Source organism: Hemitrygon akajei, chromosome 11, assembly GCF_048418815.1.
Source record: "Hemitrygon akajei chromosome 11, sHemAka1.3, whole genome shotgun sequence".
In the NCBI taxonomy this organism is placed as follows: domain Eukaryota; kingdom Metazoa; phylum Chordata; class Chondrichthyes; order Myliobatiformes; family Dasyatidae; genus Hemitrygon; species Hemitrygon akajei.
In genome coordinates, this window is record NC_133134.1 from 113,844,629 (window position 1) to 113,871,314 (window position 26,686).

Sequence of the window (26,686 nt, forward strand, 5' to 3'; positions counted from 1 at the left end):
CACTTACAACATGAAGGCTTCTGCGTGGGACTTTCAGCATGCAGCATACATCATTGATAATACCATCAAGAATAACTTGTGAGCCAAACAACTGTGTATCATTATAGTATAGATCCCTGAAACAAAAATGACCATCATCATTTATTCATTGCTATTAAGTTAAAATCCTGTAATTTTCTACCTAACAGCATTGTGAAACATGTTCACTATGTGAATTGTTCTAGATTAATAGTTTAACACAATCTTCTCAATGTAACTCTAAGCTCTATCCTTGATTATATCACTCAAAAATAATACAAAATCAAAGTAAATGAACACATGATCAAATTCCTGGATGACAACATTGAATCCACTTACACAGCAGGATTTTGGTTTCATAGGTGTGGCTTACCAAGTGATGGTGATACAGGTGCCCAATTTCTATTTTTCCCTCATTGCTTTTTTTACAGCAAAGTATGACAAGTAAGTTCTTAATAAAAATAACAGGCAGTACAGAAATTTCCTGTCTCCCCCATCAGATCTACAGTACATTATCATATTATCTTAACATTCGTTCACCTTTTAGTTGCGTAAGTATTGCTCTGCACCAACTTGTAAATCATCGACAAGGTCCTCAGTATCAGAGCTGCAAGGAAAATAGTTGTTACTAGAAGTGACTTTTGCTTTCATAACTCTTTCATTTCATCCTCTGTTATGCAGTAACATAAAAAGTTCCATATCCAGCACACAATACATAAATACTGTTCAACCTCAACCGTCTTTAAATGAAGACTGTTTCGACTACGCTTCTGAGTAGCTTGACCTGGCAACAGAATATCTGGAATGTTTGAATTGTGCATGTTTGATGGCTTATGAAATCAAATAATGTTTGAATTGTGCATGTTTGATGGCTTATGAAATCAAATATAAATAATAATGCACATATAGCAAAATATTCCTAAGCAGCTTGCACAGATGCAGTGATTGAATGTACTGTATATGAAACAAAGAAGCACAGATTAGGAGAAGTGATCAAAGCATGGCAAATGAGATAGCTTTAAAGGCTGATATTCAAGTAATCAAAGACAAATGAAGATCGCTGAAAGCTGAGCTTCCACTGTTGAGGAAGAGAGATATTATAGACTAGTGGTCAGAATAAAAAAACTGATAAAGTTAGAGTGGGACAAACCTGTTCACCTTGACATTAACAACAGAATGAGAGGTCAAAGTAAGATGAACTCAGAAATTAAAATACTAAATTTGAAGGGGTGAGCAGAAAGTCTCTAGAGGTGAGTGAGATGGAGTTGTAGTAGCAGAATTTTGGATGAGTTTAAATTACTGCAGTAAGGTATGTTGGATAGTAGAACATTGAAACGGAATAATTGTCTGGAGGTTATAAGGGCACAATGAAGGATTTGGCAGTAAATGGGATAGATAGATGATGCTGCAGTGTGGAGACATGTAGTTCTTATGATGGACAAGATGATTTCAAATTCTCTTTATTGAATTGAGTAAGAAGCTGAATTCGTAAATGGTTACATTCAGCCTCAGAGATTAATCAGGGAGGCAAACTGAATTGGTGATAAGATCATTGCAAGACATCTGCATTTTTCTCAATTCAGCTGGAAAAAAGATGTGGCTAATTCTGAACTGGTTATCAATCAAGTAAAAATGGGTGGAGAGGCAAAGCTAGGAAATACAATGGATTATGACTAATTAGGTCATTGGTTAATCAGAGCAGTTGTATATTTGGGACAACTCTTAAAGAACAAAAACTATATCTAGAAAATGGCCAGGATTCCTATTGATATTCTGAACACTATACCACTTAAATGGGGCAGGAGACTGTTGCCAAACAGTTTCTAACTAGCGTCAGTTGTGTGCACTTGTGTGGCTGTTAAGAATAACCAGCCTTTAAATAGCATCAGTTGTGTGTTCAAAAGGCAGTGATTTTTGTCACTGTTATTTAGCGAGAAATAAGCAATAAGACAATTCAGAACTATTTTGCTCACTGCAGTTTCAAGCATTCAGGCTTGGAGATGCCAGAAACAGCCAGGAGTAAAAATAAAACGATTTCACTACTTCAACAGGTCAGAAATTATGAAGAATCTGAAGATATCTTTAATGTTATGATGAAAATTAAGATTCTGAGGATGCAATCATCTAAAGCATTGTATGAATGCAGTCCATTACCTGCACTAGGTATTTTCGCTCATTCTGTTCATTTATAGTCAACCATGAGAACACAGCAGATGAATTCCTCCATTGGTAACTATTAAGACTGAAGGACTTTGAGTCCTGATGAAGGGTCTCGGCCCAAAACATCAACTGCTTACTCTTTTCCACAGATGCTGCCTGGCCTGCTGAGTTTCTCTGACATTTTGTGTGTATTACTTTGATTTCCAGCAACTTCAGATTTTCTCTTGATTAGGAACTAATAATTTTATTGTACCACTGAGGTATTAGTAGTGTTCTCATTTGTTCTGTATTTCTTTCAAATACATAAATTGTTACTCAGTTAAACAACAGTTTGTCTTTTTTTTAATACCTTTTAACTATTTCCCTAAAACTTTGGCTAATTAGGGCAGCTGCTTAATTGGACCAAAATGTACTGGTTCTGATGTGTCCTAATTAACTGGACTCTACTGTATATATAAAATAAGTTAACAGGAGTAGGCCACTTGACACCTTATGCCTTCTTCAATACCCTTATATTCAATTCCACATCAATAAATTCTAAAATTATTTTAACTGTTCTAATTACTAGATGTACCTGTATACCAGCCTTTTGTAAATCATGCACTAGGGCAAACCCTCTGCATGTCAGTGTTTTTAATCTCTTGTCATTTAGATGATATGCTTCATATTTTTAAAATTTACTGACAAAATGGACAATTTCACATTTTCTATATAATGCTGTTTGCTAGAAGTTTGCCACAGCTTAATTGATCCTTTGTAGCTGTTTGATGTAGGAGTTTGAATTACCATTGAGAATTTGGAAAACAAAATAAAGAATTCATTTTTAATAATGATTTATGTGTACTGCACAATCCTACTGAAAAACTGACTTTGTGTTTTCTGGTGATAGTTGTTGATAAATCTTGTTGGTTTACATGTCAAAAATGTTTTGCAAGTGTAAGTTTCTGTCATCGGTCTATACGTTTGGAAGGACCCGTGTTGCATTAGCAGCAGTAAAATCAGTGCAAATATTAAAAACCCTGTAGAAATTAGACAAATTTCTATCGCCTTCTCCATCTCGTTGACTACATTCTTCGAAGTACTGTTTCATTTGTGCTTTTAGGTAAAGGCTAGGACTAGATGGAGCAATAATGTGTCCTAAGACTAAATAAAGAGAACCCAATTAAATAAATAGCACAAAACATTATATTTGTTCATTTATTTATTGAGAAAAATAATCCAATTTTACATGTATTTATTGGAAAAAGTATGTGAACTTCTGGGGTAATGCCTTCTACAAAAGCTATTGAAGTTAAGTGTTCCAACCAATGAGATGCGATTAGAGGTGTAGGTTGTAGAGCTGCCCTGCCTTATATAAAAAAAAGCACACAAAGACAGGTTACTGACAGAGCCTACTCTTCTCAAGAAAGATCTGTTTATGTACACCATGCCTCATGGAAACGACTCTCAGGGGATCTTAGAAGAATTATAGAGACGCAGGAAGCTGAAAAAGGCTACAAAAGCATTTCTAAAGACCTGAGTTTTCATCAGCCTACAGTAAAAGAAATTGTCTACAAATGGAGAAACTCAGTACTGTTGCTACTCTCCCTAGGAGTGATGATCCTGCAAAAATCAAAACAAGAGCACAACGTGCAATGCTGAAAGAGGTATAAAGGGACTCAAGGGTAACAGTAAAAGACCTTCAGAAATTTCTAGAACTTGCTAAATTATCTGTTCATGTGTCCACTATAAGAAAATCACTGAACAAGACTGGTGTTCGTGAAAGGACACCATGGAGGAAACCACTGCTCTTCAAAAAAAAAAGACATTGCTGCATGTCTCAAGTTTGCAAAAGACCAGCTGGATGTTCTACACAAGGAAATCTGCAGATGCTGGAAATGCAAGCAACACACACAAAATGCTGGTGGAACACAGCAGGCCAGGCAGCAAATATAAGGAGAAGCACTGTCGACGTTTTGGGCCGAGACCCTTCGTCGACAGTGCTTCTCCTTATAGATGCTGCCTGGCCTGCTGTGTTCCACCAGCATTTTGTGGGTGTTGGATGTTCTACAATGCTTTTGGGAGAATGTTCTGTGGACAGGTGAGACTAAAGTTGAACTTTTTGGCAGAAATGTACAATGCTATTGTTACGTACCCCATAACTGGGTCACTTACCAGCAAAGATAGAGAGGTCCGTTGAAGTCTGATGGTACTATTTTTAAAAGTTTTTATTTATAAAGGGGCACAAAAGTAAGGTTAATACAAACATTCAGATAATATACGTCATCAATACTCAATCTAAAGCGCGGGTATAGTAATAATCATTAATAAGAAGTAGCTCTATGGTTTTGTCTAGGGGTAAAAATATTGTCCGATGGAAATATAAAAGTCTCTGAAGTTCGTGCAGGCTTTAGCCTTTTGGGGACCGCTGGGTTTTCGGGAGGGAGGGAGGGAGGGAGAAAGGGAGAGGGGGAGAGGGGGGAGAGGGAGAGGGGGAGAGGGGGAGAGGGAGAGGGGGAGAGGGGGAGAGGGGGAGAGGGGGAGAGGGGGAGGGGGGGAGAGGGAGGGAGAGGGAGAGAGGGAGGGGGAGGGAGAGGGGGAGAGAGAGGGAGAGAGGAAGGGAGAGGGAGAGGGAGAGAGGGAGGGAGATGGAGGGGGAGGGGGAGAGGGAGGGAGGGGGAGAGGGAGAGAGGGAGAGGGAGAAGGAGAGGGAGGGAGAAGGAGAGGGAGAGGGAGGGAGGGAGAGAGGGAGGGAGGGAGAGAGGGAGAGGGAGAGAGGGGGAGGGAGAGAGGGGGAGGGAGAGAGGGGGAGGGAGAGAGGGGGAGGGAGAGGGGGAGGGGAGAGGGGGAGGGAGAGGGGGAGGGAGAGGGGGAGGGGAGGGGAGGAGGGGGAGGGGGAGGGGGAGGGGAGGGGGAGGGGGAGGGGGAGGAGAGGGAGAGGGAGGGAGAGGGAGGGAGAGGGGGAGGGAGGGAGAGGGGGAGGGGAGAGGGAGAGGGAGGGGAGGGAGGGGGAGGAGGGGGAGGGAGGGGGAGGGAGGGGGAGGGAGGGGGAGGGAGAGGGGAGGGAGAGGGAGAGGAGAGGAGAGGGAGAGGGAGAGGGGGGAGGGGGAGGGGGAGGGGGAGGGGAGGGGGAGGGGGAGGGGGAGGGAGAGGGAGAGGGAGAGGGAGAGGGAGGGAGGGGGGAGAGGGAGAGGGGGAGGGGAGAGGGAGAGGGAGGGAGAGGGGGAGGGGAGAGGGGGGAGAGGGGGAGGGAGAGGGGGAGGGGAGGGGGAGGGGAGGGGGAGGGGAGGGGGAGGGGAGGGGGGAGGGGGAGGGGGAGGGGGAGGGGGAGGAGGGGGAGGGGAGGGGGAGGGAGAGGGGGAGGGAGAGGGAGAGGGAGAGGGAGAGGGAGAGGGAGAGGGAGAGGGAGGGAGAGGGGGAGAGGGAGAGGGGGAGGGGAGAGGGAGAGGGAGAGGGAGGGAGGAGGGGGATGGGGGGAGAGGGGGAGAGGGGGAGGGAGAGGGAGAGGGAGAGGGAGGGGGGAGGGAGGGGGAGGGAGGGGGAGGGAGAGGGGGAGAGAGGGGGAGAGGGGGGAGAGGGGAGGAGAGAGGGAGAGAGGGGAGATGAGGGGGAGAGAGGGGGAGAGAGGGGGAGAGAGGGGGAGAGAGAGGGAGAGAGGGAGAGGGAGAGAGGGAGGGAGATGGAGGGGGAGGGGGGGAGGGGGGAGGGGGAGGGAGAGGAGGGAGAAGGAGAGGGAGAAGGAGAGGGAGAGAAGGAGAGGGAGAGGGAGGGAGAGGGAGGGAGAGGGAGGGAGAGAGGGAGGGAGAGAGGGAGGGAGAGAGGGAGGGAGGGGGGGTGGGAGGGAGAGAGAGAGAGGGAGAGGGGGGGAGGGGGAGGGGGAGGGGGAGGGAGAGGGAGAGGGAGAGGGAGAGGGAGAGGGAGAGGGAGAGGGAGAGGGAGAGGGGGAGGGGGAGGGAGAGGGGGAGGGAGAGGGAGAGGGAGAGGGAGAGGGAGAGGGAGAGGGGGAGGGAGAGGGAGAGGGAGAGGGAGAGGGAGAGGGCAGGAGAGGGAGAGGGAGGGAGAGAGGGAGAGGGGGGAGAGGGTGGAGAGGGGGGAGGGGGGAGAGGGGGAGAGGGGGAGAGGGGGAGAGGTGGAGAGAGGGGGAGAGGGGGAGAGGGGGAGAGAGAGGGAGAGAGAGGGAGAGAGAGGGAGAGACTGACTGGGAGAGGGAGGGAGAGGGAGAGAGGGAGAGAGAGAGAGGGAGAGAGAGAGAGACTGGGAGAGAGGGAGAGAGAGAGACTGGAGGGGAGAGGGAGGGGGAGGGGAGGGAGAGAGGGAGGAGGGGGAGAGGGGGAGAGGGGGAGAGGGGGAGAGGGGAGAGGGGGAGAGGAGGGGAGAGGGGGGAGAGGGGGAGAGGGGGAGAGAGAGGGAGAGAGAGGGAGAGAGAGAGGGAGAGACTGACTGGGAGAGGGAGGGAGAGGGAGAGAGGGAGAGAGAGAGAGGGAGAGAGAGAGAGACTGGGGAGAGAGGGAGAGAGAGAGACTGGAGGGGGGAGAGGGAGGGGGAGAGGGAGAGGGAGAGGGAGAGGGAGAGGGAGAAAGAGAGAGAGATGAGAGAGAGAGAGGGTGAGAGAGAGAGAGAGAGAGAGAGAGAGAGAGAGAGAGGTTTTGTGAGACAAGAAACTTGCCCCGTCTTTTAGGACGCAAAACCGTTGAATCGGGAACGTTGGTTCCCCGTTGTTAGTTCGAAGTCCTTTTTCGGTGTTATCAGCCACCCGCTCCCCAGGCCAGGGGAAACGGAATGCACGTGGCTTCCGAATAGCTTCCGTTATCACGGGAGCGATGAGCGATGGTGTCTCCTTCTGGTGCGTCTGAGGGGCCATCTCTACAGCCCCTCTTTTTATCTGGACTCACGGGGTCTCAGATGTCAATCAGGTTGGATGGTGCAATCTCTCCTCGTAGCCCAGCCCACCGTTGCCCTGAGAGCTGGCACGTAGTATAGGATCGCAATCCACAAAGGTGTCCTCAAGAAACAATGGCCAAATCCGTTGCTTTGTCTTGCTGAGGGGTCAGGACACATTCCAAAACTTGAGTATTCTCTCTCATTTCCTGGGTCCAAGACCCGAATTAATAGCGATCTTGCGATTCTCAAGAAGGAGGGGGGCTGGGATCATAACACTATGCTTGGAGGAAAAAGTGCACTGCACACCAACACTAAAACAGTCATCCCAACCGTGAAGCATGGTGGAAGGAGCATCTTGGTTTGGGCTGCTATGCTCCCCAGGGCCCTGAACAGCTTTCCATCATTGAGGGAACAATGAATTCAAAATCGCATCAAGACATTTTACAGGAGAATGTCAGGGTAGCATTCCATCACCTGAAGTGTAATAGAATTAAGATAATGCAACAATGATCCAAAAAACAAGAGTAAATCAATAACAGAATGATTTAAAAAGAAGAAAATTCATTTTTTGGAATGGCTAACTGAAAGTCCCAACCTTAATCCTAGAGAAATGTTGCGGGAAGGGCGTGAAGCAAGCAGTTCATGCAAGGAGCCCACCAACATCCCAGAGCTGAAGCAGTTTTGTAAGGAGGAATAGCCTAGAATTCCTCCAAGCCAATGTGCAGGACTGATCAACAATTACTGGAAATGTTTGGTTGAAGTTATTGCTGCACAAGGGGGGGGTTACATCAATAACTGAAAGCAAAGGTTCATATACTTTTTCCAACAAATACATGTAATATTGGATCATTTTTCTCAATAAATAAGTGAAGAAGTATAATGTTTTTGTGTTATTTACTTGATTGGGTTCTTTTTATCTAGTTTTAGGGCTTGCATAAAGATCTTATCACATTTTAGGTCATATTTATGCAGAAACAGAGAAGATTCCACAGGGTTCACAAACTTTCTTGCACCACTATATATATTTATTAAGTAATATTTCCTATTGAATAATTTTGCATTTAATCAGACATTTTTAGATATCAAATATACAATTAAGTATACAATAAGTGATACATTTGTCTGGCAGCAATCACTAGAATAATACCTTACCGAACCTGCGGACAGATTTGGAACATTGACACTTCACTTTGCTCACAGTGCAATCAGATACCATCTGTAATCCAACATTGCCATCAAACCTGTCAATACAGAAAATGTTAGTTTTTACTTCCTATTACTAGTAGTACATCACAGAAACAGGCCATTCATCCCATGATACCTGTGCAGGCCACAATGCCAAACTAAACTAATCTGCCTGTACATGATCCATATCACTTTGTTCCCTGCATGTTTGCGTGGCTTTCTATGGCAACATCCACACTAGGCCGGATAAATCCGTAACCAAAGCTTTTTCTCTTCATTTTGACCCTCCATCTACACTGAAACAGCGTTTTCCTCTCCCAAAAGCTGAGCTTTTCTAAAACGCCCTCCAGAGTGTATAAATTTGAAAACGCCGATTAGGCAGAGTAATGTGGACAGGGTAACCGGAGACTTCTAAGAACGCTGTTATGACGTGCCGGAACAGATGGTGGCAGCAGTGTGGCATTTCATTGTTTTCTTGAACACAACCCCCCACACAACCTAACAATTTCAGAACAGACGGCAACGAGACTGAAGCCAGAAGGGTTAGAAATGCACTCACCAAATACTTTGACCCATAACTTACTGAATAAATAAGTATACTCACTTTGTCCTGTTACTGTCCTTGCTTGTATGACGGTGGTTTACCTATTTATGTAAGTACTTTTCTGACAATAGATGTGTAACAGCCTAATGTGACATTGTATGGAAATACAAGATAATACTGATGCAGACATGTTTTATACATTTAACAAGGTGCTTTATTAATGCAACAGAGTTAGTCAATTTTTCAATGTTCATTGTCAGCTGGGGCATACTGCCTGCAAACGCCCTGTCGCTTGCCTCCATACGCTCCAGTTATTTGTTTTTTGTTTTAAGTCCTCCTGCGTAAGAGCCAACAGCTGTCCGTTGTTTGGCAATTTCTTTTTAAGTTTTTCTGGTCTGTAACTGCACAAACGCGCACTTTCACAGCGAGAGTCAACACCAAACATGTCGCTTGTTTCTGTAGATGTGTCCTGCGCATGCCCAGTAGGAGGAGATTCACCCAAATACCCATTTTAATGTGGACGGAGGCATTTTCAAAAACGCTTGATGTGGACGCCTATCGTTTTTATGCAAAATCGGCATTTTCAAAATTATCTGATCTAGTGTGGACATTACCTAAGTGCTTCTTAAACACCACCTGCTTCCACCACCACTCCTGGCAATATGCTCCAAGCACCTACCACCTCGGTGGAAAAATATACTTACCCTGCACATCTTCTTCAACTTTCCATCTTTTTAACAGCAATATTTCTACTGCCTTGTTAATACAAAAATTTAATTTTGGAATTGATTCTAATTCTAACGAAAATTAATTTGTTCACAAAGCATATCCTTTTTGAATGTCCTTTAGTACAAATGTAATATCCTGGTTTAAGATCAAGCCTTATTTTATTAATACAGTCATGCTGTGGGTATTTTATTTTCTGCAGATTTTCTCAAAATACAATAAGTGTTCCTTCAATCACATTATATAATCGAGTAACACACACAAAATGCTGATGGAACACAGCAGGCCAGGCAGCATCTATAAGGATGCTGTCACTGTCGACATTTTGGGCCGAGAGGTCGACAGTGCTTCTCCTTATAGATGCTGCCTGGCCTGCTGTGTTCCACCAGCATTTTGTGTGTGTTGTTTGAATTTCCAGCATCTGTAGATTTCCTCGTGTTTGCTATATAATCAAGTATTTCATTTCTGCTGTTTAAAATAAAAATTCAGTTGATTGATAAGTTAGCTTTGTTAAATTAGCTAATAGGATTTGTCTTGGATACATTCTAGAAAGAGCATGGGAAAAGAATGGGGGGGGGCATTTTTTTTTATCCCCCAAGGGACAGCTCTGGATTTCAAAAAGAATGGAAATGGTCAACGAAGATCAAAGAAGAACCTGGTGAAACGTGCACAGAATCCATTTGGAAGGACAGATACTGATGTTGGGAAATCCTCATGCAGACAATGCTCTCACAGAGAATGTACAGATAACTTTTAGTTAGCTAGTTTGCACACTACATTAAAGAAAATTCGATGTTTTTTCTTTGGATGTTGCATGAATATTTGTTTCCTGGGACAGGCTCTTCAGTGCAAAACTGTTTCATGTTGTGAGTAAATCAAAATCAGATTTAATATCACTGGCATATGTCATGAAATTTTTTAACTTTACTGCAGCAGTACAATAAAATACATGATTAAAAAAAGAAAAAAATACTGAGTCGACTGAGTTAAACAATGACCTCCAACGATTATGTGCATGATATCGACTATTATTTATATACATAATGGGCCTTTATTTGATATTATATAGTATTATTGTTTTTGTTATAGTTTAACATTTTTTGTCAATATATTTTTGATCTAATTTTATACTGGTGTGAGTTAAATTATTGCTTCCCGGCAAACGGTAAATTCGCATGGGTATATCAGTGTTAATACAGTAACTCCTTTGTTTTCCCATGGAAGGAACACTCAAACTTTCATGTTTGTGTATACCCCAACTCTCATTTACCTTAGATGTGGTTATTTAATGGAAATAACCTCTTTCATTGTTATTCCCATGCATTAAGTTATGTTGCTGTTTGGCTGAGTTCACAGTAATAGCTAACTCATTACCAGCCCTCGGAGACAGCGTTATGCAAACATTGTGATATTTGGACTAACTAAAGACCACGTGACTTGCTTTACAAGATTAATAGGACACTTGAATTTTTCAGAGGAGCATTGTACTACAATCATCACATGAATATGGTATAAACATACCTAATATTTTCCCAGGATGATCTTCTATCAAAAACAATAACTGGGGCCTCTCCATTTGCAAGATATGCCAATGTCTCCTGGATAATATTTTCAATTGCTTTAAGAACATCAGAACTGAAAGAATTAACATTTAAAAATATTATTCAAGGTGGTGACATACTTAAATTACAGCATGAGGAATGAAATGTATACTGTTAAAATAATGCATCAAGAATCATTTTGTGACTTTTTTTGCACAGTTGAGTATTCCATGACTGTTTGACATTTAACTTAGAAATTAAATATTCAGTTACAACTTGGGGATTTAATGGTTAGGAGTCAGATAAGTTCTGAGGATGAGAACAAGATTCCCAGATGGTATATTCACAAGACAAAAAAGCAGAAGTAGGCCATTCGGCCCATCGAGTCTGCTCCGCCCCTCCACCATGAGCTAAACTATTCTCCCATCTAGTTCCAATTTCTGGCTTTTTCCCCACATCCCTTGATATCCTGACTAATTAGATACCTATCAATCTCCTCCTTAAACACCCTCAATGATCGAGCCTTCACAGTTGCATGTGGCAACGAATTCCATAAATCCACAACCCTCTAGCTAAAAAAATTTCTCCTCATCTGTCAGAAATAATCCTACACTCTGAGTCTCAGCAAACTGCAAAGCGGCAAAGCTTTATTTTTCACGAGTCTGCAGAGTCGGACCCAAAACTGCTCCAGCAGTATTGAGCCCAGAGCATTACATTTCATTTCCTTTTATACAGTTTCAAGTAGGTTATCACGTGTCCCTCAGTTGCTGTATCATTCCTACAATTATTCATAGTCAGCTCCACTCTCCCCCTCCCCACAGGCTTGTACATTTCGGGGGTCACATACACATTTTCTCATATCCTCTGTCCTTGGAGTTAGCCATCCGCAGAGCCATGTCTGCCAAGTTTTCAAACACTTATCGGCCTTGGAGTTAGCCACAAGAGTACAGCTTATCTCCATCTGTTTCATCCACCTCCGCTCTCAGCTCCTAGCTTAATGACTCCTTTTTAGTTCTTCATGATTACCACAAGGTACAGATTGTACCTATACAGTTTTGCAAGAATCTTATATCCTTATTTAGCAATGTGTCAGCATATGTTTTGTAAGCTTAGATCTTAGCACAGTCTAACCTTAACCCTTTCTCTTCTTACAATTCCACCCTTTTTCTTTTTAGAGTGTGCTAAGGATTTGTCCAGGGATTCCACTCTTTCAGTTCTCTGCCTCGTTGCAACAGCATTTTAGCCGGGTCAGCTGGGTTCCCTGGCTGCATTACCTGTACTACTACTCGCGTTATTAATGCTCTCAAGCAGGGTATTAAGCATGGTAATATGATTATCATTATGAGTATTCCGCCTAATATTAACAGGGCTATTCGCCACCAGCTTCCTCCCAGCAGACTATCCAGCCAACTCAGGTTCCCTAAGGATCTCCAAGTTTGTACTGGCACATGGGCCAACTTCCGAATTTTGTCGGATATTTTCAACACTGCCTTTCCATTATCATTTATCTTTAGGCAACAGTTTGTCAGATTGAACTTTCCACAGACCCCTCCCTCGGAGGCCAATAGGTAATCCAATGCTAATCGATTTTGGTATATGGCTGTTCTCATCTGGCTTTGCTGCTCAGCCAGCAATTCCAGAGCCAATGCGGTTTGGTTGGTGATCATCTCTACTACAGCTTGTAGGCGTATTATTCGATTTAACATATATACCGGGGTTCGGTAACCCCATGACCCATCCTGGGCCCAAGTTGCTGGTCCGTAATATTCAATGATGCGTGCTGGAGGCCACTCGTCGCCCCATTCTCCCACCTTTATCTCCCGCTTCTCCCTTCTCAGTGAGTCAAATAACTTGATTCCCAATTCCCTATCTTCATCCTGGGGTAGGAGGAAGAACTCTGGCCTTATAAGGCCTAAGAAACAAACTCCTCCCCATCCTTTCGGCAATTTGGTGTATGCCTGATTCCCACAAATCCAGAACAGACCTTCTGGGACAAATCCTCCTTTCCTTGCTTTCCGCCAGGCTTTCCAAACACTGGGAATTCCTTCGTACGGGTTATGCCCACTGCAATTCCAGATTCCCGAATTGTTTCCCATAGCCGTACAATTGTCCTTTGCCCCTTTAGTTATGTACCAAGTCGGCTCCTCGGGCCACCAAGTGGCATTATTTTTTGTTTTAGCCAACTTTATACTCTGACATGGGCTTTCTCCTACTTTCACCTTCCCTTTTCTTTCTACACATACTTGTCCTTCCGGATAGTTTGTTAACTTCCATTCTTGCGTCCTCCCAGTCCTTTTCTTATCCCAATCATGAGCCAATAGCTCCCACACACTCAAACTCTCACCTATCCATGGCCATTGCTCGCTCATGTGGGGTCCCCCACAAACCCAACAGTCACTTACATTTAAACTTGTAGCTATTCGAGTTGCTAAGTCTATAAACAGGTTTTCCTTCATTTCCGGTCTTGTTTTTCCATAGGTTCCCCATTCTTCTCTGACTCCACCAAACTCTGCCCTTCCTTTTTCTTCCCTTTCACATATCCATTCTGTCTCAGGGCATGTACTTTCTCGTACACTCCAACTTCTCCCTTCTCCTTTTTCTTCTCTCACTGATCCACCGGGGTATCCCCTGTTCTTTCTCAGGGTATATTTTATTCCTCCCTCTTCACATTCCTCTTTTTCTTTTCCATAACATTGGTCATTTACATGTGAATGTGACACAAGGGCCCCGGGTCGTTCTTTTCCTTTCTCCAAAACTCGGTTCCTACACTTGTCACATTTCCCTTCTATTTTTCCCACATACAGAATTAAATATATTACAGTCAATAATGTAACAGTCCACATTGAGTTCATTTTTGTTGCCTTTTCAGTTTCACCACCAACGGTTCTTCACTGGGAACACAGGTCCACTCCGTGTGTCCCTCAGGCTTAACTGGTCCCTTTATTCTGGATGCGTGGGTCCACCCTTTCTCTTTTGTTCGTACGGCCGCCTCGGTGGTTAACAGGACCTGGAAAGGGCCTTCCCACTGTGGTTGTAACTTCTCCGGCTTCCAGGTCCGTACCAGAACCCAATCTCCAGGCACGATCTGATGTAAAGCAAAGTCGAGCGGCGGAGTCTGGGCCAAGAGACCCTTCTTCCGCAGTTCTGCAAAGGAACGAGATAGTGCCAGTAAATAGTTCCTTATAAAAATATCACCCCCTTGTAGCGTGGGGTACCCTTCTACCTTATTCCAATACGGGAGTCCAAACAGCATTTCATAGGGGGAGATTCCTATATCCTTCCTGGGTGCTGTTCGGATTCTTAACAGGGCGATGGGGAGACACTTAGTCCAGGGTAACTTGGTTTCTAGCATTAATTTGGTCAATTGCGCCTTTAAGGTACTGTTCATCCTTTCCACCCGTCCCGAACTCTGGGGATGCCACGGGGTATGGTATTTCCATTGGATACTCAATGCATCACAAATCAACTGGTGCGTCTTGGAGGCAAAGTGTGTCCCTCTGTCCGAGTCTATGGACCCCATGATCCCATATCTGGGGATTATGTTTTCTAGTAGTATTCGGGCTACTGTAGGCGCATCGGCCTTTGTGGTCGGGTATGCTTCCACCCAGTGGGTAAAATGATCCACTATTACTAACAGGTACTTCCATCTCTGCACTGAGGGTAGTTCGGTAAAGTCGATCTGGACTCTATGGAACGGTCTCATGGCCAGTGGCTGGCCACCTCTTGGAGTGGATCGCATCACTTTCTTGTTTATCCGCTGGCACGTCGGACATCCAGTTATCTCTTGCTGGGCCAGTGTGTATATTCCTTTGCATACATAGTCCCTCAGAATTGTGTCGCACATGGCCTGTACTCCCCAGTGGGTTTGATGGTGCAACTGTTGGAGGATGTTGCGGGTTACTTCCTTATTTAGTACCTGTCTCCCATCCGGGACCGTCCATTTACCATCAGTGTCTTTTCGGGCTCCTAGTTGGTTCATGCTATCAATCTCTATTTGGGTAAACATAGGTTGTTTAGTAAGTCCTTCCCTCACTGGTATCAAGGTCAGGAGTTGGATCGGGTCTTCAACGGCTGCTCGTTTGGCCTCCCCATCGGCTAGACGGTTCCCTACTGCTTCAGGTGTTGATCCTTTTTGGTGTCCGGGTACATGTACTACCGCAATCTCATTTGGTAGGGCCAGGGCTTCCAATGTCATACTTATCATTTGCTCGTGTGCCAGTCCCTTTCCTCTGGCCGTTATCAGTCCTCTTTCTTTCCATATCTTCCCAAAGGTATGTACTATCCCATAGGCGTACTTAGAGTCAGTGTATATTGTTCCGATCCTCTTCTCCAATATCCTCAGAGCCCTCTGGAGTGCGTATAATTCGCATGACTGGGCCGACCAGTTTCCCGGTAATCTCCCGGACTCCACTATTCTTTCAGTCTCTCCGTCAATGATGGCATATCCGCTGTGCCGTACTCCATCAATACATCGTGAGGATCCATCTATATACAATTCCTGTCCTTCTCCCAGGGGAACTTCCTGTAAGTCCTCCCGGCTCTTTGTTTGCAAGTCCAGCAATTCAATACAGTCGTGTTCTGACTCCTTTTCTTCTAGTCCTCCATAGAGGAACTGGGCTGGGTTGCAACTGGAATCCTTTGCGAAGTTTAGGTCTTCTCCGGTCATCAGTATAGTTTCGTACTTTAGAATGCGGGAGTCAGTGAGCCACCGATGTGCCTTCTGGGCTAGTAGGGTGCTGACCGAGTGGGGAGAATGCACTGTGATCTTCCCTCCAAAGGTTAGTTTCCGGGCTTCCTCTACCAATACCGCTGTCGCTGCCACTGCTTGGATACAGGTGGGCCATCCACGCGATACCGGGTCTAACATTTTTGACAGGAAAGCCACGGGTTGCCGCTTTCCTCCTCTTAGTTGGGTGAGTACCCCTTGGGCCATTCCTTCGGCATTGTTGACGTACAGCTGGAATGGTTTTTCCAGGGCTGGCAAGACTAACACCGGAGCACGGATCAATTGCCCCTTGATATAGTTGAATTTTTGCTCCTCTTCCTTTGTCCATTTTACTGTTTGCTCATCTTGCCCGAGTTTATCATACAGAAATCTCACCAGGGGAGTATAATTCTCAATCCAGATTCGACAATACCCCACTAACCCCAGGAACTGTCGTATCTCCTTCTTGGTACGAGGTAGCGACATCCCTGTTATTCCAGCTATCCTTTCTGGGGTAATGCTTCGCTGTCCCTTACTGACCCGGTGTCCCAGATACCTTACTTCCTTTTCCACGAATTGTAACTTTTTCTTGGAGACCCGTAGCCCCTTTTTCCCTAGGAAGTTCAGTAATCTGATGGTATCTTCCTGCACCCCTTTCTGTGTTGGCCCGGATAGTAATAAATCATCCACATACTGTAGCAGTTGGTTCTCTGGAGCACATTGGAATTCCGCTAGTACTTGCTCCAAGACCTGCCCGAATAGGTTAGGTGACTCAGTGAATCCTTGCGGCAGGACCGTCCATCTGAGTTGTCTTTTCCGCCCTGTTGTAGGATTTTCCCATTCAAACGCAAACATGTCCCGACTGCTTTCTTCTAGCGGGCAACTCCAGAAAGCATCTTTTAGATCTATTACACTGAACCATTCATGGTCAGGGGAGATTTTACTCATCAGGGTGTACGGGTTGGGTACTACCGGGTATCGGGTCTGGACTACTGCATTTAGACCCCGCAGGTCTTGTACCATCCGATAAGTCCCGTCCGGCTTTCGCACCGGGAGGATGGGGGTATTATATGGCGACATACATTCTTCCAGCAGTCCATCTGCGATCAGCCCTTCAATTACCGGCTGCAGCCCTTTTCTTCCTTCCATCGCAATGGGATACTGCTTCCTCCTTACTGGGCGACCGTCCGGTAGCAAGGTGATCTGTAGAGGGCTGATGTTCAATCCTCCCCTATTTCCCTCTCTATACCACACCTCGGGCTCTATTTTCTGGTCGTCCTCTTCTTTTAATGCGAATAATTTTACTATTATTTCTCCATTGTTCGGCACTGTTCCAATGCCCAGTTGCACTTGCAGGTCCCTTCCTAATAGGTTGAATCCTGCCGAGGGCAGCAGGAGAAGGTCTTGCCTTGTTGCCCTATCTTCATATCCGACTTCCACATTGTCCACAATGGACACTTGTATCGTTTTTCCTCCGATACCGGATACCTTCATTACTCTTGTTCCTGTTCGGGCGCCGGGAGGTATCTGGATTACACTGGATCTTTCAGCACCCGAATCTACCATAAAGGTTGTATCTGACCCTTGGGGACCTAATTTCAGATTTACCAGGGGTTCCTGTCGATAGTTTCTTCTCCCCAAGGGTAGGAACCCCCGACCCCCCTAGTCTTCGTCCTCCATCATGGCATATGACCTGACCTCTCGCCGATACTTAGGACATTCCCGTTTAAAATGTCCTTCCTCGTTACAGTGGAAGCATCTTAGAGTCCTTCGCGTTTTCCTTCCTGGTTCTTGGCCATTGCCTCGGTCTGACCACGTTCCCCTCTTTTCCCTGTTTTCTGTGGTTACTTGCCGTACTGTCTGAACCATTATCCTAGCGGTATTTTTCTGTTTCTCCTCGTCTCTTCTTACAAACACCTTCTGCGCTTCTCGCAGTAATTCACTCAAGGGTTTTGAATTCCAGTCCTCTATCTTCTCTAGTTTCTTCCGAATGCCGTTGCGGATCATCCGGATGCGGAGCACTAGCAGCTTGTTCGGGCTGCTGGGGCCGGGGAACATAAGGGGGAGGTAGATGATTCAACACTTCCCAAGGAGGCTCTTCCTCCTTAGTTTTAGTTTCTAGTTTAAAACTTCTTGCGGAGTCTCCTGGTCCGGGAACCCAGCAAGAGGCATACTCATTTTCTTCCTCTCTCACATTTGGTTTAGAGTTTACATATATGTTTAAGGCCTGTCTAACCCAATCCTCATCTGACCCAAATGGTGGCCACCATACCGAGGACCCTTTTATTGGCTGTTTGGACCATAATTTGCAATATTCTACCATTCTCTTTTTCTGCTTTCCCTTTGTTCGTCCATATCCCCATCCTGCAAACATTCTACCGAGGGGGCTATCAGGAGGTACCTTCGGGAACAAACCCGAACTCTCCGGCTCCTCTTCCTTTGAGCTTCCCCCTCCCATTATTCCCTTCCCGGCCCGGTTCTTTTTACTCTAGGTGTCGTCACACCTACTTTACCCGGTCACACCCACCTAGATCTCAGTTAGCTAGTCTCACTTACCCGGTGTGCCGTAGAACCGTCTCCTTTCCTCCCTGCTTTGCCGCCTTGCGCTGTCCGGATCTCACTCGCTCAAGCCGTTTCAGACGACGAGCAAGGAATCAGGGACTGCCGAACTCGGCAGGGTGCACCTTCTCCGATGTCCTTCCTCTCGCCCTCCACGACCGGAGTGGGGATCCCGGACGAGCCCCCAGCTGTCAGAAATAATCCTACACTCTGAGTCTCAGCAAACTGCAAAGCGGCAAAGCTTTATTTTTCACGAGTCTGCAGAGTCGGACCCAAAACTGCTCCAGCAGTATTGAGCCCAGAGCATTACATTTCATTTCCTTTTATACAGTTTCAAGTAGGTTATCACGTGTCCCTCAGTTGCTGTATCATTCCTACAATTATTCATAGTCAGCTCCACTCTCCCCCTCCCCACAGGCTTGTACATTTCGGGGGTCACATACACATTTTCTCATATCCTCTGTCCTTGGAGTTAGCCATCCGCAGAGCCATGTCTGCCAAGTTTTCAAACACTTATCGGCCTTGGAGTTAGCCACAAGAGTACAGCTTATCTCCATCTGTTTCATCCACCTCCGCTCTCAGCTCCTAGCTTAATGACTCCTTTTTAGTTCTTCATGATTACCACAAGGTACAGATTGTACCTATACAGTTTTGCAAGAATCTTATATCCTTATTTAGCAATGTGTCAGCATATGTTTTGTAAGCTTAGATCTTAGCACAGTCTAACCTTAACCCTTTCTCTTCTTACATCATCTCTGTTTTAAATGGGTACCCTCTAATTCTAAGACTATGACCTCTTGTCCTGGACTCACCCACCAAGGGAAACAGCCTTTCCACATCTACTCTGTTGCCTATTGCATGCCAGTCAGGAACATCTCAAATGGAGTCTATGGCATTCTTAAGTGGGAGAGTAAGTAGCGAGAGGCTGTGTTTCATTCGGTAGGAAAGATGACAAGTTCCTGCAAAGTGTGTTCAGGCAGTCAGTACTAAGTTAAAGGACAAGACCTCCAAGGTTGTGATCTCAGGATTGCTATCCATGTTCCATGCTAGAGAGGCCATTTAACACTTGGCTAAGGAGATAGTGCAGGAGGGAGGGCTTCAGATTTTTGGATCATTGGGCTCTCTTCCAGGAAAGGCGGGACTTGTACAGAAGGAATGGTTTGTACCCGAAGTGGAGCGGAACTTAATATCATTGCGGAAAGGTTTGCTAGTGCTGCACCAGGAAGTTTATACTAGAGTTGCAGGGGTATGGAAACCAGAGCAGATAGTAGAGTAGTTGCAGGAAAAGATGTTGTTAAGCTTACATATAAAGCCAGGAATCGAAAGGTTGAACATGGTGGGAACAATGTCCTGAGCTGCATCTACTTCAATGCAAGGAGTATTGCTGGAAAGGCGGATGTGCTTAGAACACGGATCAGCATGTGAAATTACGACAGTAGTGAGACTTGCTTGCTGGAGGGGCAGGACTGAAAGCTCAATGTTTTGGGATCCAATTGTTTTAGACGTGACAGAGTGGGAGGGATTAAAGGGTGACATTACTAGTTAGGGAAAATGTCACATCAGTGCTCAGATAGGATAGACTGGACAGCTCGCCTACTGAGACTATATGGGTGGAACTGAGGAATAAGAAATTCCATGTTAATGGAATTTTATAGACCACTCATGTAGGGGGAGCATGGGGTACCCAGGGAGGGATAGCACCTCTGGTGAGAACCAGAAGGGATAACTTCATTCACCCCAGTGCAATGGCTTCTCCTCTTTAAAAATTATCTTGCACAGGTCTAATCAATGTTCAATACAACAAACAACCAACAGTATAGACAAGACTGGTCAGTGGGATTTAGAGGAACAAGTTTGTAGAGAGATCACAAACTTTGGTTAAAAAAAACATAAGGTTGAAATAGTAGGTAATTTTAACTTTCTACATATTGACGAGATTTCCCATACTGTAAAAGGAATGGATGGGAAAGCGTTTGTTAAATGTGTTCAGGAAAATTTCCGTAATTAATATATAGATGCCCAAACTAGAGAGAGCATGTGATAGTTCATCTTATTAGGGAATGAGACAGGGCAGATGACAGAGCATGTGTAGGGGAACACTTTGCATCTCGTGATCATAATGCCTTTAGTTTCAAGATAATTATAGAACATAAGTCTGGTCCTCAGGCTGAGACTCAAAATTTGGAGAAAGGCTAGTTTTGATGGTATCAGAAAGGAGCTGGGCAAAAATGGATTGGGACAGGTTATTTTCTGACAATGGTATGCTTGGCAAGTACAAGCTATTCAGAAAGGAAATTATGTGAGTACAGAGTGTCAAGTACCCCGTGACTGGGTTAAGAACCAGCAGAAATGGAAAACACTTTGGAGTCTGGTATTACTGTAAACTAATAGTATTTATTAGTAAACTAAGCAATACAGTACTATAAAATGCAAATATATGAAACAGATTAGCAATGATATATACAGAAGTGTGGAGATAGGAACCAAAACCAGGCTCTTTCAGAGCTAGGGGTAAATGGATACAGTCTTACAATATGATGAAGAAAGTTCAGTTCAGTTGAGGTCGAGGTAGTTGTTTGAGTATCATTGGAGAGAGAGAGAGATGATGAGAGGTGAAGCAGTTGCCGTCACAAAGTCAGTCAGTGGGTGCACAAAGCTCATTCAGTGTCCCGTGGTGTGTCTGCCTGTGTCTTAGCAGACCTGCTTTTTATCTCTACATGCTGGACACCAGCTGTCCATCAACCAGTTCCACGCTGCTGTTCTGCAGGAATCTTAACAAGCAGGCAAAGTGTCCTTGGAGAAAAGGTAAACAATCAGCTGAGGAACCACAACATTATGTCTTGTCTCTCTCTCTCTCTTTCATTAGCACTGGACACCTCCCACTCTCTCAATAGCAGCACAACCAGTGTCCAAAAGCCAGTCTCATTCTCCCGACATTTTAAAGTGATTGTCCACAGACAATATGAACCCTAGGGGTACATAACAAGAGTTTGTATGTTCCTTCAGAATAAAAGGTAAAGATAACAGGTTTAGGGAATCTTGCTTTTCAAGATATTGAGGCCCTGGTTAAGAAGAAGGAGGAGGTGCACAGCAGGTACTTAAGAACACAAGGACAAAAGAAATAGAAACAGGTGGAGGCCATCTGGCCTGTCAAGCCTGCTCCACCATTCAATAAGATCATGGCTGATCTGACGATGGACTCATCTCCATCTACCTGACTTTTCCCCATAACCCTTAAATCCCCCACTATGCAAAAATCTATCCAATTTTGTCTTAAATATAATAATAATTATCAATAAACAAGTAAATCAAGCAACACACACAAAATGCTGGTGGAACGCAGCAGGCCAGGCAGCATCTATAAGGAGAAGCACTGTCGACGTTTTGGGCCGAGACCCTTCGTCAGGACTGTAAATCAATTACAAGTAACATGTATATCAATTACATATATTGAATAGATTAAAAAACAGGCAAAAACAGAAATAATGTATATATTTTTTAAAAAGCGAGGTAGCGTCCAAAGATTCAATGTCCATTTAGGAATCGGATGGCAGAGGGGAAGAAGCTGTTCCTGAATCGCTGAGTGTGTGCCTTCAGGCTTCTGTATCTCCTACCTGATGGTAACTGTGAGAAAAGGGCATGTCCTGGGTGCTGGAGGTCCTTAATAATGGACACTGCCTTTCTGAGACACCGCTCCCTGAAGATGTCCTGGGTACTTTGTAGGCTAGTACCCAAGATAGAACTGACTAGATTTACAACTTTCCACAGCTTCTTCCAGTCTTGTGCAGTAGCCACTCCATACCAGACAGTATGGAGACAGCCTGTCAGAATGTTCTCCACGGTACAACTATATAGGTTTTTGAGTGTATTTGTTGACATGCCAGATCTCTTCAAACTCCTAATAAAGTGTAGCCGCTGTTTTGCCTTCTTGATAACTACATCAATGTGTTGGGCAGACACGAAGAAATCTGCAGATGCTGAAAATTCAAACAACACACACAAAATGCTGGTGGAACACAGCAGGCCAGGCAGCATCTATAGGGAGAAGTGCTGTCGACATTTTGGGCCAAGACCTTCCCTATAGATGCTGCCTGGCCTGCTGTGTTCCACCAGCATTTTGTGTGTGTTGTTGTTTCAATATGTTGGGACCAGGTTAGATCCTCAGAGATCTTGACACCCAGGAACTTGAAGCTGCTCACTCTCTCCATTTCTGATCCCTCTGTGAGGACTGGTATGTGTTCCTTCGTCTTACCCTTCCTGAAGTCCACAATCAGCTATTTCATCTTACTGATGTTGAGTGCAAGATTGTTGCTGCGGTACTACTCCACTAATTGGAGCATCTCACTCCCGTATGCCCTCTCTTCACCACCTGAGGCTCTACCAACAATGGTTGTATTGTCAGCAAATTTATAGATGGTATTTGAGCTATGCCAAGCCACACAGTCACGTGTATATAGAGAGTAGAGCAGTGGGCTAAGCACATACCCGAGCTGCACCAGTGTTGATCGTCAGTGAGGAGGAGATGTTATCACAAATCCGCACACATTGTGGTCTTCTGGTTAGGAAGTCAGGGATCCAGTGGCAGAGGGAGGTATGAAGGCCCAGGTTCTGCAACTTCTCAATCAGGATTGTGGGAATGATGGTATTAAATGCTGAGCTATAGTCGATGAATAGCATCCTGACATAGGTGTTTGTTTTGTCCAGGTGGTCTAAAGCCGTGTGGAGAACCACTGAGATTGCATCTGCCATTAACCTATTGTGGTGAAAGGCATATTGCAATGGGTCCAGGTCCTTGCTGAGGCAGGCGTTCAGTCTAGTCATGACAACCTCTCAAAGCATTTCATCACTGTCGATGTGAGTGCTACCAAGCAATAGTCAGTAAAGCAGCCCACATTATTCTTCTTAGGCACTGGTATAATTGTTGCCTTTTTGAAACAAGTGGGTACTTCTGCCCATAGCAGTGAGAGGTTGAAAATGTCCTTGAATGCTCCCACTAGTTGACTGGCACAGGTTTTCAGAGCCTTACCAGGTACTACATCGGAACCTTCCGCCTTGTGAGGGTTCACTCTCTTTAAAGACAGCCTAACATTGGCCTCTGAGACAGAGATCACAGGGTCATCAGGTGCAGCAGGGATCTTCACAGCTGTGGTTGCATTTCCCCTTTCAAAGCGTGCATAGAAGACATTGAGTTCATCTGGTAGTGAAGCATCGCTGCCATTCATCCTATTGGGTTTCACTTTGTAGGAAGTAATATCTTGCAGACCCTATGCAGAGTTGCCATGCATCCGATGTCACCTCCAACCTCGTTCGAAATTGTCTCTTCGCCCTTGAAATAGCCCTCCGCAATCATATCTGGCTTTCTGGTACAGGCCTGGGTTGCCAGACTTGAATGCCACAGATCTAGACTTCAGCAGACAACAACCTTATATACTCAGGAGACAGACATAGAATCTACAGAACTGAGGTGAAACAGCTGTGAGGTCATGGATCCTACACAGATTACAGAGGAGAAGGCTCTTGCCATCTTGGGGCAAATTAGGGTGGATAAGTCCCTAGGGCCTGGCAAGGTGTTCCCTTGGATCTTATGGGAGGCCCAAGCAGAGGTATTTAAAACATCCTTAACGGATGAGGTGCAGAAGGACCGAAGGTTATCTAATGTTTTTCCGTTGTTTAAGAAAGGCTCTCAGAATAACCTGGGAAAATTTTGGCCAATAAGCCTGATGTCAGTAATGGGTAAGTTATTAGAAGTTATTCTAATAAATGGACTGGATATATAAGTATTCGAACAGACAGGGACCAATTAGGAATCGTCAACATGGCTTTGTACATGGCAGATTGTATTAAACCAATTTTATAGTTTTTCCAGGAAGTTACCAGGAAAGTTGATAAAGGAAAGGCAGTGGACTTTAGCAAGGCCTTTGGCAAGGTCCCTCATGGGAGCTTGGTCAAGAAGGTTCAGTCACTTGCGGTAAAGAGAGTTGCCTCAATGACTGGAGGACTGTGACTAATGGTATACACAGGGATAGGCAGGATAGTTGTTTGTCATCTATATCAACAATCTGGATGATAATGTGCTAAACTGGATCAGCAAATATATGATGACAGCAAGATTGGTTGTGTAGTTGATAGCGAGGAAGGCTATCAAAGTTTGCAGCTGGATCTGGACTAGCCGGAAAAATGGGATGAATAATGGCAGATTGAATTTAATGCAGACAAGTGTGAGGTGTTATACTAACTAGGGTAGGACTTATATGGTGAATGGTAGAGCACTGTGGAACCAAGTAGCAGAGAGACCTGGGAATACAGATCCATAATTCCTTGAAAGTGGCACCACAGGTAGGTAGGGTTATTACCAGAGCTTTTGACACATTGCCCTTCATAAATCAAAGTATAGGAATTGGGATATTATGTTGAAGTTGTATAAAATGTTGGCGAGGCCTAATTTGAAGCAAGGTGTCAGGTTCCTTGCACGCTTTCTATCCACGCTAGCAACTCGACCTCGTTTTAAAAAAGCAGATAAAAGCTAAGGAAATAGCAAAATAAAAAGCCGCCCGATGCACTACAAGGAAAGGAACAACATCAACTTATGATAAATAAGCATTTGTGAATTTTAACTTAAAGTCTGTGAACCCAGACAACCAACACAGCCAGCGTCTCGTCAGCAGATCAGAGCACACCACCAGCCACGACAGCCATCGCCTCGACAATCCAGCACTCCACCCCATCCCCGCGACAGCCCGGCGTCCAACACCTAGCACCCGTCCTGCTCGACGTCCCACAACCGACCACCCGACCTCCTCGACGTCCCACAACCGACCACCCGCCCTGCTCGACGTCCCACAACCGACCACCCGACCTCAACACCCAGGACAGCCCCCGTACCTGTCCAGCGGTTCGGCTCGCACTAGCTGTTGCCCCGAGTCCCGCGGCTCCGACCCTCCCCGCCAAGGCCGCCGGAGAGCCGCACGGAGCCGCTCGACGGGCGGCAGCTCGCCGTCCCGGCCCTGCGCCATCGCTCGAGCTGGGCAGCGCAGCCCGGCCGGGGAGGGCGAACACGTGGCGGGAATCCTGACACGGGGAGGAGGCGGGTTGGAAATTGGGGTGGGGAAGAGAGGATGTGGGCTGTTCGTTGAGGGATGAAGGTGGCTGGTGGGGTAATGGGGCAAAGGGGGTAGGTCCTATGGTGGAGTGGGCGTATTTGAGCTGGGGTGGGAAGGTGGTGGGGTAATGGGGCAAAGGGGGTAGGTCCTATGGTGGAGTGGGCGTATTTGAGCTGGGGTGGGAAGGTGGTGGGGTAATGGGGCAAAGGGGGTAGGTCCTATGGTGGAGTGGGCGTATTTGAGCTGGGGTGGGAAGGTGGTGGGGTAAAAGGAAAGTGAATGGGAGAGGATGGGGCTGAAGGGTATGGGATCAAAAGTATAGCATATTGGGATGGGGGAGAGAGGCAGGTGTGTAGGCCAGCACTGGCAGAAACCTCAGCCGAGATGACTGGAAATCTCCCTCTTTATAGATCAACTGGCCAGTAAACCTCTGTGGAGAGAGAAACAGAAGTGTGGTGGCCTCTGTCTCCATTACTGCATTGCCCATGTTGGGCTGAATGGCCTGTGTCTTGGCTCTGTATTTTACATTGAAATAAACCTGCATTAACCCAGCTGCTCTTCTTTGATGCTCAAACAAATTTAACAGAGTGCAGGGGAACCAACAAATCACCCTTTCCATTACCATCGGAACCTTACAATACATGTAGACTGAGGACAGGCCTGGGGCTCACAGAGTAGGATGGAAGTAAAATTGACACTGGGTTTCAGTCCCAAGAGCTGGGATCAATGGTGAGCCTAACGCCAGGATGAGATTGATAAAGAGCCTGACATCAAGCCTTTGTCTGCAGCAGTGGAACTTGACACTGGGTACCAAGAAGGTCACTGATAGCCTGAGATTAGACCTTGCTGTTACGGTTAATAGCGAGCAAGTACTTAGGAAAGGAAATTGCTTTATTGCAAAAGAATTTGAGTAAATGACTAGACATTTCTTGCTCCAGATATGTGAAATCCTGATGAAGTGCACCATTATTGTACAGGTTTGATCTATGTACCTAAGAAAGGATATAATTCAAAGTTCAAAGTAAATGTATTATTGAAGTACATGTGTCACCATATACAATCATGAGATTAATTTTCTTGTGGGCATTCTCAATAAATCCAGTAACTGTGATGTCTACAAAAGACCACATCCAATATCCTGGACAAACGACCAATGTACAAAAGACCATAAACTGTACAAATACAAAAGAAGCAATGAAATAATAATAATAAATCAATAGCCAATAAATATTGAGGACATTTGATGAAGAGTCTCCGCAAGTGAGTGCATGTATTGTGGGAACAGTCC

At 45.3% G+C, this 26,686-nt stretch overlaps 2 protein-coding genes across 2 annotated transcripts in view; both read right to left on the reverse strand.

Annotated features, from left to right (window-relative positions):
• The window catches only part of spo11 (SPO11 initiator of meiotic double stranded breaks), a 59,782-nt gene extending 34,471 nt beyond the window's left edge, over positions 1-25,311 (reverse strand). The window contains exons 1-5 of the mRNA XM_073062359.1: positions 25,181-25,311; positions 11,015-11,128; positions 8,191-8,279; positions 559-625; positions 8-116 (exon numbers count right to left, since the gene is read on the reverse strand). Of these exons, the coding sequence (XP_072918460.1) occupies positions 8-116; positions 559-625; positions 8,191-8,279; positions 11,015-11,128; positions 25,181-25,311 (510 nt within the window). The remainder of the gene's footprint in view (positions 1-7; positions 117-558; positions 626-8,190; positions 8,280-11,014; positions 11,129-25,180) is intronic.
• LOC140735931 (endogenous retrovirus group 3 member 1 Env polyprotein-like) lies at positions 11,654-19,041 on the reverse strand. The gene is made up of 2 exons (XM_073061543.1): positions 18,296-19,041; positions 11,654-14,178 (listed from the first exon to the last, which is right to left on the reverse strand). The coding sequence occupies exon 2, from the start codon at positions 13,884-13,886 to the stop codon at positions 12,216-12,218; it is 1,671 nt and encodes a 556-aa protein (XP_072917644.1). The 5' UTR covers positions 13,887-14,178; positions 18,296-19,041; the 3' UTR covers positions 11,654-12,215.
• Positions 25,312-26,686: the final 1,375 nt, after the last annotated feature.